The 18178-nt window shown below is 35.8% G+C and overlaps 1 protein-coding gene across 1 annotated transcript in view; it reads right to left on the bottom strand.

Annotated features, from left to right (window-relative positions):
- Positions 1-18178, bottom strand: part of LMBRD1 (LMBR1 domain containing 1) — a 129614-nt gene that overhangs the window by 23752 nt on the left and 87684 nt on the right. Inside the window, exons 10-14 of the mRNA XM_036072669.2 lie at positions 10686-10750; positions 10233-10335; positions 9578-9682; positions 7096-7245; positions 4829-4907 (exon numbers count right to left, since the gene is read on the bottom strand). Of these exons, the coding sequence (XP_035928562.1) occupies positions 4829-4907; positions 7096-7245; positions 9578-9682; positions 10233-10335; positions 10686-10750 (502 nt within the window). The remainder of the gene's footprint in view (positions 1-4828; positions 4908-7095; positions 7246-9577; positions 9683-10232; positions 10336-10685; positions 10751-18178) is intronic.

Genomic DNA, 18178 nt, shown 5'->3' with positions numbered 1-18178 from the left:
TAATGCAGGTGCCTTCTCTGCTTGGAATATCCTTCAATTTTTTTTTTGTTATTGCTCATTTAGATTTATTTAACTTATGCTTTTGGGCCCAGCTGAAATGTTATACTGCCCCCTGGGCAGAATAAATCATTATCTCCTTTTGCCTTCCCATAGCATTTTTGTCTATTATTTCTTTATAGCTTGCCACTTACTTTTCCTTCTATTACAATTATTTATTTTCATATCCAAGTCCATTAGGCTGAGTGCTATTCAATGGCAGAAATATAATAGGTATATGTGTTTCTCTGACACTTTTCCAAAATCTACCCCAGTACTCACAATGCCTACTGTGTTTGTCCATTAAGGGACAATGATCTTTCATCTTCCTATTTTGATTCAAATATTTATGCATGTTTATGTTACTTGTAATAGTTCTGTGTTTAACTATTTTATTCACATTAACACATAAATTGTGTACTAAGGCTTGTTAGATTAAGTAGCAATTAAAGGATATAAAACTAAGAATGTAAAGATTATTTTGCCATAATGGCATATAAAATTTAAAACTTGATTTCTAATTTGCCGAGTTGACTTACTTTAAACATATAAACTATGCACTACCTGTCAAGATAAATTATGTAATATTGTCATTTTAGGAGAACTTTATAAACCCAGTATGATAGGTATTCCTCATAAATCTGCTAAACCATTCTATTCTTTAAGAGATTATTTTAAACACAAAAACCTAACCTATTTTTAGATGAATGACTCTCTTTTGACTCTTAGACACTATAAGCACTTAAAACTAGGGTGTCAGTAATAATTTCTATATGTTTAATAAATGCAAGACTACCTCATATATGAACAGAGTGTTACTTGAGAAAAAAGTATCTAAAATGTACTGATTGATAAGAGATTCATATATGTATTTTTAGAAATTGTTGCTTTAATATCTTTCCAGGGAGATTATCTTTTCTCAGAAATAATTTTAAGTATAACATTATAATTTTTGTTTCTAAATCTAAAACTCACTCTTCAAGATTCTGTTATTTGCAACAGACACATAACAAAAGTGCCATCAAGTGCCTTATGGCATATTTATATTGTAGCACCATCTACTCTAGTCAAATGTGCCCACCAAAATGTCACAAATAACAGTATTTTTTTTTCTCTGTATGCTGAGATTTCCAAGTTCGTGTTCAAATGGATACAGTCATACCAGTCTGTCACCATATATACCACACCATCCCCACTCCTATGTGTCAAATCTCATGTCCTAATCTGCTCTTCATCTTTCCCCAACACTATTTTTATTTTAAAAAAATCTACCCTGATACCCCAGATCCAATGATATTTCTACCATGAACATATAATGTTAACTTTGCCTGTGCAAAGTTAACATTTCAGGATGAGCTAGAGAACAAAAGAAAAGGTTGAGAAAAATTAATTAAATCCATAAACCTAAGGGTATGTTTTGTACTGCAAAGTAACATTTCAAAGGATAAGTCAACTGAAATGTTTAAGAAAAATTTTCAACAGTTCAGATAGAGTCATTTTAACTACGGTAAATTAGGTTAGACTGAAAAAGAAAGATACTAAATAGGATTCATAAAAAATTATGGTCAAGTATATCATCTGACTAAAGCTTATTGAGCTATAATATATAAATTCACTCAGTTCAGCAATACAGGGGCATTTTAAATTCCCTTTACCAGTGCAACATAATTTTGAAATCTTAATTTGTTTTTATTTATTTTTTCTGCTATGGTTTCAATAGTGCCATAAGAATTTTAAAAGCAGAATCTATTTTAGATCTTCAGGGTCAATGCCTTCTTAGTTTAAAAAAAAAATTACAAATCAACTCAGCAGTAATTTTTCATTCTATTTTCACTTAGCTAAAAAATGACAACCCAAAACATTTCAACTATCTACCCTTTTTGTGATGTGTGTGTACATTTCAAAGAAAAAAATCTGTCATTACAAAAAAGTCATTACAAAAGTAGAATTGGAAAGTCACATCATATTTATTTATACTAGAAATATTTTACTATTATTTCTTCAGGCAACGAAAGGTATCCCACTGGATTTGTTTTCCCATCTCTTCTCTATTTTGTTCTTTTCTCCCAGTTTTAGTCTCTTCCCTTATTTCCTTATGCATCCCAGACTCTGTGGTTGGTCACTTTATTCTGTCACTCTTAGCCCATCCTTTGCTTTGCATCCTACTTCAATCCTTCAACCTACCCTCCCCAGACAACTAAGCACCGATGGAGAATAATCACACTGGTTGTACAGATCTGTTCAACAAAAACACAAATTGATAATTTCATCTCTGTCCCCTGACATATTTATCTATCACTGATTTATCTTCAGTGAGAACCCTCTTTATTCACTTTCATGGCCTATCAAAACCTTTTGCCACTTTCCTCAATTATGTGCCCCAATGGCCTACTCAGTTCTCAGCAAATGACCTGAACTTACACTTCACAGCAAACTGAGACAATGAGATACAAATGACAACTTCCTGTCTACTCTCACTAAGAAATTACTATCTGAGTCCATATCCTTGCTTCCTTCCTTACAACCTAGAGAAGGAGTACCCTTCATTCTATCTAAAGCATCCTGTCTTGGATGTTCTTAATACCATCTCCTCTAGAACTGGATATTGTTCCATCATTCATCCTTTCTGATACTTTTCAGCTTCTCCTGTTCATTAGTTCCATCCCATCATCCCTGAAGTCTCTCCTAATCTATAAAAAAAAAAAAAAAAGCTAAACAAAAATTTCCTTGACCCCGCATGCCTTCTTCAGTTTCTGCCTAATCTCTCTCAATCCCTATGAAGAATTTCCATGAAGACTAATATATAAACTCAGTCACTGATTTATACTCGTTTTTATTCAATTAGATTTCTCTTCATCAACATTTTTCTCACTTTTTTTTTCAGTCCTCTCCTCTGTACCTTCTTTATCTGCTTGCCCTTAGATAACACTTTTTCTGAGGTCCAGTCTCTGTGCTCCTCTAACTCTCTTCCCTCTCAGTTCCTTACATATATATTCAACTGCTTATGAAACCTCCACCTGAATGTCCTGGAGATATCTCAGGTCAACTAATCATTTCTTATAATTCTCTCTAATCTTAGTAAGTATTTTTATCTCAGTTTGGTGATACCAAAATTTACCAAACTACTCAGTAACTGGAGGGCCATTCTTGAATCTTTGTGTTCCTTGAAATTGCTTTGGATCCAAACAATCAGAAATTCTCTCAATTCACCCCTGAATTTATTTCTTCATTTCATGTGCTCATGACCACTGCTTAATTCAGGCTTCCACCATCTCTCCTGGATTACTGTAATACCTCCTTCTGGCTATGCCTCCCATCTGATTTCTATGCTTTGGTCTCAAATCCAGGCTCTATATAACATATAACTGTTATAATTAAGTTATTGGGACAATAAACCAGATCATAACTTCTATTTTCTTATTTAGAACTCTTCATTGAAAAAACAAAACAAACAAAAACTCTTCATTGACTCTTTACTTTCCAAAACATTTTGCGATCTGACTCCTAACTCTTCAATCTCATTTCCTCCCTCCCTCCAAACACAATAACAATGTTTTAAATTCTTTTAAACACATACCCATAATATAGTTTAAGACAATTTTATTTGTGCATTTTGTTCCTCTGCCCAGGGCAACTTCCCTTGATGCACACAGCAGATAAATTCTTCTTTAACCTTGAAATGCAGTTCTGGTGTCACTTTTCCAAAAGCCTTTCTTTTGACTACCATGCACAATGATCTCCTCCAGGTAGAGGTAATTACTTCCTCCTCTGGGCTATCCCAGTATTCTATGCTTAGTCTTCCTATTACTCCATCACAATCTTTAGTTGACCCTACTAAAAAACTGTGAATTTATCTTTTTATAATGGTACCCATGAGTGATTTATGAAGAAATTTACTACATCTGACATATTACTTTACCCTGATATAAAAGCATTTTGAAGATAAGAGTAGAAAAAAAATTGCAGGGGTGCCTGGGGGGCTTAGTCGGTTAAACGTCTGCCTTTGGCTCAGGTCATGATCCCAGGGTCCTGGGATGGAGTGGGCTTCCTGTTCAGTGGGGAGCCTGCTTCTACCTCTCCCTCTGCAGCTCCCTCTGCTTGTGCTCTCTCTCTGTCAAATAAATAAAATCTTAAAAAACAAAAACAACGAAGAAAAGAAATCGCATATTCTGATAGAATGAATCTGGAATCCTTAATTAGGACAGCATAATATTCAAAAGAAAAAAAATCACCTTAATAAACAGAAAGAAGAAAAAAATTCTCTAAAAAAAACAGAGGTTAAAAGCATAGGATCACAGAATTTTTCTCAGAATACACATAAAATACTTAGCATAGTGCCTGGAACACAATTATATGTTCTTAAAAGTGAACTGCTATTAACATTAGTATTATTAAGTAAAATAACTAGATGTGTATGAATGAAAAGTTCTAAGTCATAGGTACTTTTGGTCTTGGTCCTAAGAATTAGAGATTCCACCAAAACTATCTTGAGATTTCAAGGAAAAAGAAAGTCATTTAAGAGTGATTTCTTATTATATTAGTAAATGTAATAAATAAGAACTACCTTTTGTTCCTTGATAAGTAATTAGTTTATAATGGTCCTTTCCCTAATGGAAATCAATATATCACCAAGAAATTCTATTGAAAAGACTTACCAATTTCTTCCTGCTAAAAGTTTCTTTATTACCACATATTAAAACAGATGCATCAAATGATTAACACAGCAAAATGCAAGCCAACTCTTTTCTCACAGACTTATAAATTCTAAGATAGTTGATAAGAGCTGCCCTACCTTCAGGGGCATCGGCATCACATCTCTTTGGCACAGGGAAGGCTGAATTGTTTTTATGGTCATCATAAGTTATATTGCTCTGAAAGACAAAAATATCGTTAAAATGTAAGTATATTAATAAATATTTGGATCAAAAAGTAATCACATTTTATACTCTGTTTTCTATTAAACTACATTTAGCTAATATTCTTATACAAAATTACAATTAGAAGAGAAAGATTTATGGTAAATTTTAACATTAGGGCTTTTTTGCAACAATTTTAGGTCCTGGACTGAACAACAGAACTTCTTCCCAGAGAAACAGCCTACTTATTATTCCACTGTGAAACAAGAAAATATGTTTTGTCCGTGCAAATGCATGATGTCACTTCACTTATTCATAGAAAAAAGTTTAATAAGCATGACCTAGTGAACTAGGTGGACACAATAAGGCAAGAAGAAAATAAAAAGATATAAGAAGTGGAAAATAGGATTCAGGTGATCGTCTAGTACTGTGTTTCCCAAACTCAGGTTACTCACGTACCTCTATTACAGTGTGTGCCTTATATTTGTTCCACCTACATTATTACTTAGTATTTGTCAATGAACTAATTTTTCAACCATTGGTAATATTATGTATGGTACTGTTGGAAGGTTTGATGTGCTTGTTAAATTTTTGTTACTAATTACATGTTAAAGTAAAGAAAGAATGGAGGAATATAGTATAAAAAAGGGGTGATCTGGGCAGATTAGATTAGTAATCAAAGACTCCATTAAAGCAAAGCCTGAACTAGAACCTGAAACACATTTGCATTATTAAGTAGAGCAAGAGGTATTTTAGGAAAAGGAAACAAACTACACAAAGGTTGAATCAGATATGGTCAAAATATTTTAAACTGTCAAAAAACCCAAACTAGCTGTCCAGTTACAAGCAGGAGCCACAGCTGGCTTCTGAAAGATCAACGTAAAGAAAGAGTATAACAAGTAATACGCATCATGTTGAAAGAAAGCTCAGATACCCATAAATAAAATTTTGGGGGTGGGGTTTCCTTTTTTAAATTTAAATTCAATTAATTAACATATACTGTATTATTAGTTTCAGAGGTAGCGTTCAGTGATTCATCAGTTGCACAGAACACCCAGTGCTCATTACCTCATGTGCCCTCCTTCATGCCCATCACCCAGTTACCCCACCCTCCCACCCACCTCCCCTCCAGCAACCCTCAGTTTGTTTCCCATGCTTAGAGTCTCTTATGGTTTGTCTCCCTCTCTGATTTCATCTTGTTTTATTTTTCCCAGTTTTGCTTCTTTTACTAACCAGAATCATGCTGTATTGTTCTTTGATGTGCTTGTTGGAGATGTTCTCAGCCTAGCACTCCTTTTATCCATTCTATATTCCACAGAATTAGTGTCACTGTTTGGGTTGCTTCATTCTGCTGTTATAATTATGCCCACTTTTGTACACAAACTTGAGCACCGGGGCTGGAATTTGAGGGGAAGAGTGCCAGTTTGAGCCCTTGGCAATTTGAGCTGAAGGCGTGTTGACTTGGCATTGAGCAGGTGGCAGGCTGTGTATGCTGACTCGGGCAAGAGGGCGGCTGAACTGTGAATTTGGGACCCAAAGGCCAATGGCATCGTGTGTGACAGGGACGTGGCTGGTTTTGCTTTTAACTTTTATTTTTCTGGGAAACTCTATCTCTCCTTCTATTCTAAATGGAAGCCTTGCTGGATAGAGTATTCTTGGCTGTAGAGTTTTTCCTTTTAGCACTTGGAATTTATCATGCTGCTCCCTTCTGGCCTGCAGAGTTTCTGCTGAAAAACCCACTGATAGCCGTATGGGGTTTCCCTTGTATGTCACTGCTTTCCTTTGTAACACTACAAATAAAATATTTTTAAAGAATCTCCTGTGGAATTCACAGTACTGATGACCAGACATACTTTGCTCATCAAAACTTTTTGGGGAGCCATATTAATAAAACTACTTAAAATATTATTTTAGGGAAAATCCTATGAGTTTTAACAAAGTGCTGAGATAAAGTTCAGTAGCTTAGCATCATGGGAGCCATTTAAGGAACTATAATAATAAAATTCAGTGTTACTAAAAAAAAAAACTTGTATGAAACAAACATAAATATGCTCAAAAATGGGAGTGCAAAACCTGTTTTAGTGATATTAAACTTGATCTGATGAGCTATTATCTTATGCCAACCTTCACAAATTAAAATTTGGTTTTAAATATCACTCTCTTTAAAATATCAAAATAATGAAGTTTGAAATTTTGTACTTACCTCTATTAAGTAATTTTGGCTTCCATACATGACATATTGAGGAGCAAGACTATAAATCATGTAGCTGGTGTGAAGGACAATTAGCAGAAGTATCATGCAAAGAAATAAGAGTGCCTGGGGCCTGGTTCTACCTCTTCTAATTTTATATAGCTGGAAAGAAAAAAGTAACAATATTTCAGCAATATGCTTTATTTGTAAGGCACTAAGTTCTGCTTGTGTGTTAGAGGTAATGAATACAGTTCAACCAACCATTTCTTTTTCTAAAATAAATATTAAGAATTCTTAATCATTTCAAATGATTATGACAATGACAGACAATTCTTTCTCTGTAAAGCTTTTAGTTTTACATTTATGGTTATTTTAAAATCACAGCAAAGCATCTATATTCAAAGGATTCTATAAATGATCCATGAAAAACTCAAGACCTAGAGAATATATTATATGTTAGTATTCACCTGGTTTGTTTCCAGACAAATCTTCTAAATTTATTATGTAATAGCATCTGTTAGAAGTTTATAGAGCTAAGAAGAATTATGAACAACCACTAATGCTACCTAAAGATTAGAGGAATGAGTTTAAACTACAAGTATTACTAATATATTTGTGGTTTTACATAATATTACTACACAAGAACAGACATGTCATGCATTTATAAATACTCATTTCTGTGAGATACTCATGACATCCTCATACTCTGTTATAAATTCTAGTTTATCATAATTTATATTAATCTGACTGTAAATACTTTCATATATATTTATACTAAAGGGAAACTAAAATGTGATAATAAATACAATAAGCCAGAGGACTTGCTTCATTTCAATGGCAGAGCACATTTGTATTTTAGCAACTAAGAAATCACTACCCTGTTTTATTAACAGATTTTAGTACAACAGAGAGTAAAAGAACTATCCAAATCTGCATAGGATGACAATATGAACACCTAAAAATTGAGATTTCCCAGTTTCCCTTACATCTAGTTGTAGCTAACAGTGATAAAATATTAAACATCAAAAGGAAAGAAGTCTGCTGCGGACTTTTGGGAAAATGTTGCTTTATTGATAATAAGTATTTTTTTTAATGGAAAATGAACAGGATAAATGAAGCTGTAGCAGCCATATTACAATCATGAGGGAGAAGCCAAGAGCATTACAGAGATGTTGGACTTGACATTTTTGAGGTACAAAGCAATGCTAGATTTTTAAAAATTTTCACAGCAAGAAATCTTTTATTAGTTCAAACCATTATTTAACTGAGTTTTCTTTTACTCACATGTGGAAGTAATCTCTACCCGAATTATCTTCATTTTGAAAAAAAAATTTTTTTTAGATTTATTTATTTATTTGAAAGAGATTGAGAGAGAGAGAGCATGAACAGGGGGTAGGAGCAGAAGAAGAGGGAAAAGCAGACTCCCTGCTAAGCAGACAGCCTGATACGGGGCTTGATCCCAGGACCTAGAGATCATGACCTGAGCTGAAGGCAGATGCTTAGTCAACTGAGCCACCCAGGTGCCCCTTGAAATTCTTAATCTATCTCAAAATGAGTGTAAGAAGAAAATAACCCTTCTCCAATCATATAGCAATTTTAACTTATAGCAGGAAGGGCCATCTATTGAGCTACAGTGTATTCATTTGTACTTCAATGTGTTTCCATGCAGCCAAACACTAAAGAAAATAATGTAACTTCTAGACCAGGGTTTCTCAACCTTGGGACTATTGACATTTTGGGCTGGTTAAGTCTTTGTTATGAGAGGCTGCTCTGTGCAATCCAGAATGTTTAGCAGAATCTCTGGTCTCTACCCACTAGACACCAATAGCACCCACTAGTTTTTTGGGTTGTTTTTGTTGTTTTACTGTGGAAGGAGCCGAGATGCCCTTCAACAGATGAATGGATTAAGAAGATGTGGTCCATATATACAATGGACTATTACTCAGCCATCAGAAAGGATGAATACCCACCATTTGCATCGACATGGATGGAACTGGAAGGGATTATGCTAAGTGAAATAAGTTAATCACCCACTAGTTTTAACAACTGAAAATATCTCCAGACACAGCCAAATGTATGCAGGGGGCAAACTTGCCCATTTAAAAACCACCACTTAGGCAAAAAGCACCTTTATGCTAACGTGAAGTGAAAAAGCTAGTACTTCAGGGCGCCTGGGTGGCTCAGTTGTTAAGCATCTGCCTTCGGCTCAGGTCATGATCCCAGGATCCTGGGATCGAGCCCCGCATCGGGTTCCCTGCTCGGCGGGAAGCCTGCTTTTCCCTCTCCCACTCCCCCCTGCTTGTGTTCCTGCTCTCGCTCTCTCTCTCTCTGTCAAATAAATAAATAAAATATTTAACAACAAAAAAAGAAAAAGCTAGTGCTTCCTTTTAATATCAAGATATTTACAACTTTTATATTATAAATCTAAGTTAACTTGGAGATGGACTTATGTACAAAATGATGAAAAAGATCAAAATAATATTGTTATACTTACTCTAACCCAAAAGAACCATATGCCAATATTTCGAATTCCCGCCATTGAAGTAAAAATAAAGTACATAATAATAATTGTTATAAGAACATAATCAAGAGGAAACACCTGAAAAAAAATAAAATTTAATTTAATGCACAAACGATAGGGGTTCTAGAAGTCATATAAAATTATGAAAATGAAACTTCATTTTTCATATTTGACAAATGTTTAAAATATCAGCCTTGATTTTGATAGGCTACTATGATAATACCAAAAAAAAAAAAATATCCTCCAAAAAACAATTACTAAATTGTTACAAATTGCTTAGTACCATTATCCTAATAAAAATCCTATAACAAATTAAACTAAAATTACATTTATACATGGAATAAAAGACTTCATTAAAAATTAAAAATAGGAATTGATTGGAAACGTTCATCTTAGGTATTATAATGTATCCCAAATCAAATTATGTATAAGAGTTCAGCAATATATCAATATAATCTCTAAAGTAATATATCAATGTGGAAGTTACACGTAAATGAAGAGCCAAATCAGCAGAGGGCACAAGCATATATTGCCAAATATTAATAGTTTGTTAACATAACAATGTGACAGAGTGTGAGAATGTTTGCTGAAGGATAAAATGACTGATTTTTTTTTTTTTTTTACTCACTGTTTGTAGTACAGGCAAAAGCATATTCAGTGGATTACTCAGGTTAGCTCCAAAAATTATAAAACCAGAATCTATTCCAGCTGAATGAAGGGCTTTATCCAAACTAAAACAACAACAAAAATTATAAGGAGTGAATTTATATGTTGTACTAGCATATTTTCAATTAACTTAGAAAAAATATCATAAGTTAAGCATGTAGAATGAACAGAGTCAAAGAAAACCATGGGTAACAAATTAAACCTCATTTAAATATCTTACAGATACTGTTCAACTGAAATAGAACAAAGAAATACTGTCTATTATTGCACATTTTTAGTCATTCTTTGAGTTAATGCTGTAGAATACTTCAAGTAAAATAGCTAAAGATGAATACGCTACACTAATGGAATCAAGTATGGAAAATGTATAACATCACAGGATGTGTGCTTTAGAAAATATGTATACTACACTTACTTTGACAGGAAGAGAGAAATTATAAACAGCAAAGCAACTAAGATGAAAAATACTCCCCAAATGATCTAAAAGTAAAAAAAAAAAATTCATTAAAATACAGTTCTAGAAGATATTAAAAGCACAAAACCGTTATGCTCAATATGAATTGCAAGCATATGACAATGATCTAAATAAAATGATCCAAGATATATTGTAATTTAGTATATAATCCTAGACATTTGTCATCTAAATTTTCATTATGAGACTGTTTGACTGAAAACACATACTCAAGAGACAAAGTATTTAAAAGTCTTCATTAGTAAGTAAACAAATGAGACTCTGCTAGGTCATATAAAAGGTTTATATTCAGTTACAATGAAATATAAACTTCAAAGATAACTGAAAAGGACATTAAGGGGCGCCTGGGTGGCTCAGTCATTAAGCATCTGCCTTCGGCTCAGGTCATGATCCCAGGGTCCTGGGATCAAGTCCCACATCGGGCTCCCTACTCCACGGGAAGCCTGCTTCTCCCTCTCCCACTCCCCCTGCTTGTGTTCCCTCTCTCACTGTGTCTCTCTCTGTCAAGTAAATAAAAATCTTAAAAAAAATAAATTTAAAAAGTACATTAAGACTTACATACACATACAAAAAACCAAAACCATGAAAGTCATCAGGTTATATAAACCTGTTATTAAAAAAGGGAACTTGGAACATTTCCCACAGAATTTTTAAACACATATACACATACACACATACATATGTATATACATACATATATATACACATGCACATACATACATATAATTTATAGCTTTCGTCTACATGTTTTGTGTATATGTATGTGATATATTTATTGTAGTATATATATCACATACCATGGCCCAGAAAAGTCTGTATAACTGCTACCATTCCTGAAATATAGAGTATTAATAGCACTGAAGAAACTGTCATGTTAAACAATATTTCTGGGAAGAAATGTATTAAGCATTGTAATTGGTAGAATACATTTCCTTCTCCCATATGAACTTTGTATTAGAGATAGTAGAAAACAAGCAAAAATTTTTTGGAACCTGGTCTCTAAGGAATAAAAAAGGGCTGAAACCTACATTAGTAATAACTCAGGCTCTTTTTTTTCCCTGACATCTTCCTTAAGTTCTTGCAACGAGTAGGCTGAAGAGTCCACAAAGTCAGAACAAAAAAACCAAGATTCTGATTAAGCACAGTTAAGTGTTTTTGGCTTCCCTTTGGACTGGAATTGATAGGAATAGATGGAAAATATCATGTATGTAAGGGTATTTTTCATCTTATTCCACATAATTGCTCAAGTATACTTTAGAATTCTGTCAGGATAAATGAAGTAAAATAGTAACACATCATCCTACCCCACATATAAAGATGAATTTTGGAATAAATTTTAGGCTGAGTTCTAGGAAATTCTTCAGTTCTGAAAGAGTGCCTCTGGAACCATTGGGAAAGAAAATTGGCAAGAGAGGACCAAAAAGGATATAGTCATTACCTGAAATAGAAAACACTGCTTGTACCCATTTTACATACTGGAATTTCACATGAGAATTCATTCATTTAAAAAGATATCACTGCTGATATGCCTGGGTGGCTCAGTCTGTTGAGTAGCTGACTCTTGACTTCAGCTAAGTCATGATCTCTGGGTCGGGTCATGGGCTCGAGCCCCATATCAGGCTCCCTGCTCAGCATGGAATCTGCTTGTCCCTCTCCCTCCCCTTCTGCCCCCGACCCCCACTTGCAGTCACATGCTCTCTCTTTCTAAAAGAAATAAATCTTAAAAAAAAAAAAAAGGTCTCATTGCTAAGGAAGTTTGAAGTGACTCTACAGTAACAAAAGTTCATTAGTAGAAGGTATAAAGGAGCTTACACAATCTTTTTCTACTAGATTTGAGCACCTTTATTCGATACCAAGGTGAATCAGAAGACAATATAATTACACTGAGGATCTACAACTAAAACATATTATTTCCTAACAGGCTGCTAATAAGAAATAGCTTGTAACATGAGGACGTATAACTGCCAGATGCCAATTAGTAGTACAAAGACCTAACACAGAAGTAGCAGAAGTTAAAATTCCCTTTCCCTGATGTCCATTTGGGGAGAGAATAAAAAAGGAAAAAAAATCTGGGACTATTTTCCCAACCTGTTAGGATGAATGACCCACAGTTAAACTGTTTAATCACAGCTACCTAATACAATAGAGAATGTAAAAACTGTAACTTTTATAAAAACCAAGAAAACAACATATATAAATGAGAACTTAAATTAGCACTTCCAGAATCTTGTCAATGATGACCACCTTGAACTGACCTAAATATTCCACTCTTAGCTATAATGTCAATTTGAAATAAAGATTAAGCTATAGAGGTGACATCAGTAAAGAGAGAGGGATAAGAACCTCTGAAAATCCTCTCCTCCATAAAAGCAATGAAAAAACTGACATAAATTGTCAGGATCAACTTTTTCAACACTAGGGAAATTTACCAAAGCCATGCAACAATTCAAGGACATTTATCCAAGAAAAATGACTGAATCTCAGTAAGAATACAGAGCATTATGGCATTTTAACTTGTTGTAGTCCCAATCACTTCTCTCTAGTGTACTGTAGCCTTGAAAGATAGCCTGTAAAAGCCAGAAGCCTAGCAGCCACCTGAGGAAACAGAAAGGGAATAGAGCTCTTTCAAAGTCTCATTCCCAGAGAATTGTTATTATTTGACTTGCTGGGTAATTCCACAGAAGATCTCACTTGCAAGGCCGTCTGTTTGACAAGAACTGGAGCTCATACAATACAAAACTTTTTCTCCAGGAGTGTCTGTCAAAAAATTACAGGCAACCAATAACACTATGGCCACAAGAACTGGTCAGTAACAGGCAAAAAATAAACTAACCAAAAAGATTAAAATGGAAACCTAGGAAATGAGATGTCCATAGAGGCTTTGAAAAATTTCCACATATTCCTAGGAATGTAGAAGGCCCTATACATGCCCAGGGCTGTGCGCATACTCAGCAAAGATCTGAGAAGGTTTAAACTCCCACTTCTGATTAACCTTGAGGCTCTGCACAAGCAGGAAGTGAAGGCTAAGGCATAGTTGCAAAGTGCCTGCCTGAGTGTTGAAGTAGTATCTCAAAACACATACACTGCCCTTCAGCAAAGATTAGGAGGCTTATTGGTTTGAGGTTCAATGATTGGTTCAATCATTAACTAAGCTAACCAAGCAGAGACTTCAGTGACCACATACAACAAAGAATATAGACTTCACAGAATTAGTTCACAAAAGTCACAAAACAAACAGCAAAGAATAATAATAGCAAACCTGGGGAGAGGGGGGAATCTGATCTCCAGAGTTACCACATTATATCATTTAAAATTTCCCAGGTTTTAAGAAAAAAATTAAGAGACATGCAAAGAAACAAGAAAACATGGTCAACACAGAGGGGGAAAAAAAAATCAATAGGCAATGTCTTTGAGAAAGCCCACTGGATTTACCAGACAAAAACTTTAAATCCAGTGTTTTAAATGTGTTCAAAGAACTAAAGAAAATCATGACCTAAGAACTAAAACAAAATATGAAAACAATGTCTCACTAAATAAAGAGAAATTATAAAAAAGAAGTGAATTGAAATTCTGGAGTTGAAATGGCCATGAACATTTCACCAGAAGGGTTAAACAGTAGATTTGAGCAGGACAGAAGGAAAAAAATGATCGAACTTGAAGATAAATCAACTGAGATGATCAAGTCTGAGGAAGAGAAAGAAAAAAATAATGAAATAAAGTGAACAGAGCCTCAGACACATGTGACACCATGAAGCATAAGTTCAATGGGATTCCCAGAAAAAGAGGAGGTAAAAGGGCAAAAAGAATAAGAAATAATGGGCAAAAGCATTCTAAATTTGATGAAAAATAACCTATGTATCCAAGAAACTCAACAAACTCCAAGAGGAATAAATTCAAAGACATCCACACCTAGACATGCATCTATGTAGGGAAGGGCAAATCAGATATCTTCAAAGAAGCAAGCAGGAAGAGATCATCATGTAAAACAGATTCTCAGCAAGATTAACAGCTAATTTCCTATCAGAAACCATGCAGGCCAGAAAAGAGTGGGAAAACAATTTAGATACATCTAGAATAAATGAACAAATTCCTAGAAAGACGCAAATTACGAAAACTGATTTTTAAAAAAAGAAAATCTGAAGAGATCTATAACAAGAAAAGCGACTGAATAAGTTATCAAAAACTTCTCACAATAAAAGCCCAAAACAAGATGACTTCACTAGTGAATTTTACCAAAGGTTAAGAATTAACACTAATTGAGAGGCTGCTGGGTAGATGGCAAAGTAGGAGGACCCTGGACTCACCTCTTGCCACGTGGCTGCCTAGAGAGCACCCACATCGGCATAAATAACCCATAAAGCAACTGGGAAGCTGGCAGAACAGGCTCTTCACAGCCCGGTATAGACAAGAGGCCACAGCGAAGCAGATCCACCCCCTCCGATCGCTCCTGGCAAGATCCCATCAAAGCGGTGCTATAAGCCTGGCAGTGTGCGTGCAGCCCAGGCAAGGGTCTAGCACCACTCCAAAGTGAGTCCTGCTCCAGGGAGAGGGGAAGATAACCACACACCAATCTGACTGTGACCCCAGCAGTGGGCTGGGCACAGGCAGCTGGTCTGACTGCAGGCCCCACCCACCAACAAAAGCTTCTCAGGGGACAACACAGGGAAAGTGCCTGCAGTTTGGTGTTACTTCATCTCTGGCGAATACCTGGTCTGACTCAACTCAAGCCCAAGGCAGCCCCGGACCACCTGGACTAATACCACGGGCACCAGACTGCCCACAACAGGCAGAGAGCCATCACAGGCTGGACTGAAGGCAAATACATCTCAGCCACAACAGGACACCCCTGTAGCAACACACATAGGAAACACCCCCTGATGCACCATTTTCTGGTGAAAAGGAGACATTGTGCTGCAGGACCTCTTCTTCATAAAGCCACTACTTTCAAGTGTGGGAGATGTAGCTGACTTTCCTAACACAGAGAAACAGACACAACAATAGACAGAATGAGGAGACAGAGGAATATGTCCCAAATGAAAGAGTGGAACAAAATCAGAGCAGGAAACTTAAGCGAAATGGAGATAAGTAATATGTCTGACAGTAATTTAAAGTAATTTAAAGTAATGCTCATAAAGATACTCATTGGACTTGAGAAAAGAGTGCAGACCTCCATGAGACCCTCCACCAAGAGACCGGAGATGTAAAAAAGAACCAATTAGAGCTACTGGACTCACTAAATGGAAATAAAAACAGACTACCTGGAATAAATAGCAAACAAGAGGAAGCAGAAGAACGGATCAGCCACCTGGAGGACAGAGTAATGGAAAGGAATCAAGCTGAGCAGATGAGAGGGGGAAAAAATATGCAAAATGAGAATAGACCCAGGGAATTCAGTGACACTTGTCAAGCATAACAGTTGCATGATAAGGGATCCCAGAAGGAGAAGAGCGACAAAAGGGGGCAAAAGATTTGTCTGAAGAAATAAGAGCTAAAAACTTCCTGAATCTGGGGAAGGAAAGAGAAATCCAGATCCAGGAGGCACAGACAGCCCCCAACAAAACCAACTCAAAGAGGTCTGCAAAAAGACACAAAGTAAACAAGATGGCCAAAAGTAGTGATAAAGAGAGAATTTTAAAAGCAGCAAGAGAAAGGAAAGCAGTGACATACAAGGGAAACCCCATACGGCTATCAGTGGGTTTTTCAGCAGAAACTCTGCAGGCCAGAAAAGAGCAGCATGATAAATTCCAAGTGCTAAAAGGAAAAACTCTACAGCCAAGAATACTCTATCCAGCAAGGCTTCCATTTAGAATAGAAAGAGAGATAGAGTTTCCCAGAAAAATAAAAGTTAAAAGCAAAACCAGCCACGTCCCTGTCACACACGATGCCATCGGCCTTTGGGTCCCAAATTCACAGTCCAGCCACCCTCTTGCCCGAGTCAGCATGCACGGCCTGCCACCTGCTCAATGCCAAGTCAACACGCCTTCAGCTCAGATTGCCAAGGGCTCAAACTGGCACTCTTCCCCTCAAATTCCAGCCCCGGTGCTCAAGTTTGTGTACAAAAGTGGGCATAATTATAACAGCAGAATGAAGCAACCCAAACAGTGACACTAATTCTGTGGAATATAGAATGGATAAAAGGAGTGCTAGGCTGAGAACATCTCCAACAAGCACATCAAAGAACAATACAGCATGATTCTGGTTAGTAAAAGAAGCAAAACTGGGAAAAATAAAACAAGATGAAATCAGAGAGGGAGACAAACCATAAGAGACTCTAAGCATGGGAAACAAACTGAGGGTTGCTGGAGGGGAGGTGGGTGGGAGGGTGGGGTAACTGGGTGATGGGTATGAAGGAGGGCACATGAGGTAATGAGCACTGGGTGTTCTGTGCAACTGATGAATCACTGAACGCTACCTCTGAAACTAATAATACAGTATATGTTAATTAATTGAATTTAAATTAAAAAGGAACCTCCTCCCAAAAAATAATTAACACTAATCTTTCACAAACTTTTCCAAAAAAAGAAAGGAAAGGAAGGACGACTTCCCAACTTAATGTATGAGACCAGTATTACTCATACTAAAACCAGCCAAATATATCACAAAAAATAAAAACTATAGACTAATGTTCCTTATAAAAATGACTGCTAGAGTCCTGAACAAAATATTAGCAAACCATATCTGGCAACATGTAAAAAGAATTATGTACATAACCAAGTGCAATTTATCCAAGGAATGCAAGGTTGGTTCAATGTAAAGAAATCAATCAATATAATACAATATTTTAACAGAATAAAGGTAAAAAACCGCATGATCTCAATAGACACAGAAAAAGCATTTGACCAAATGCAACACATTTTCATAAAACACACACACACACACACACACACACACACACACACACAAACACAACAAATTAGAAATACATGGGATAATCCTCAACCTGTTAAGGGCATCTACAGAACTTATACAGCTAATAATATATTTAATGGTGACACACTAAAAGCTTTCCCATTAAAATCAAGTAAAAAGCAAGGACGTTCAATGTTGTTCTTTTTTTTTTTTTAAAGATCTTATTTACTTATTTGAGAGAGAGAGAGAGACAGAAATAGAGACAGAGAGCACAAGCAGGGAGGAGAGGGAGAAGCAGGCTCCCCACTGAACAGGGAGCCTAACTCAGTGGAGCTCAATCCCACGACCCTGGGATCATGACCTGACAGCTTAACTGACTGAGCCACCCAGGAGCCCCAAGGATGTTCACTCTTGCCACTTCTACTGAACACTACACTGGAGGTTCCAGCAAGGGCAATTAGGCAAGAAATAGAAATAAAAGGTGTCCAGATTGGAAAAAAATAAAACTATATAGATATATATTTGCAGATGACATTTTCTTGTAGATAGAAAATCCTAAGAATATTGCAATAAAACAATTAGAACAA

The sequence above is a fragment of the Halichoerus grypus genome, chromosome 9 (genome assembly GCF_964656455.1).
Source record: "Halichoerus grypus chromosome 9, mHalGry1.hap1.1, whole genome shotgun sequence".
Lineage (NCBI taxonomy): Eukaryota > Metazoa > Chordata > Mammalia > Carnivora > Phocidae > Halichoerus > Halichoerus grypus.
The sequence above is the reverse complement of the archived record's forward strand: the minus strand, read 5'-3'. Positions and strand labels throughout refer to the sequence as shown.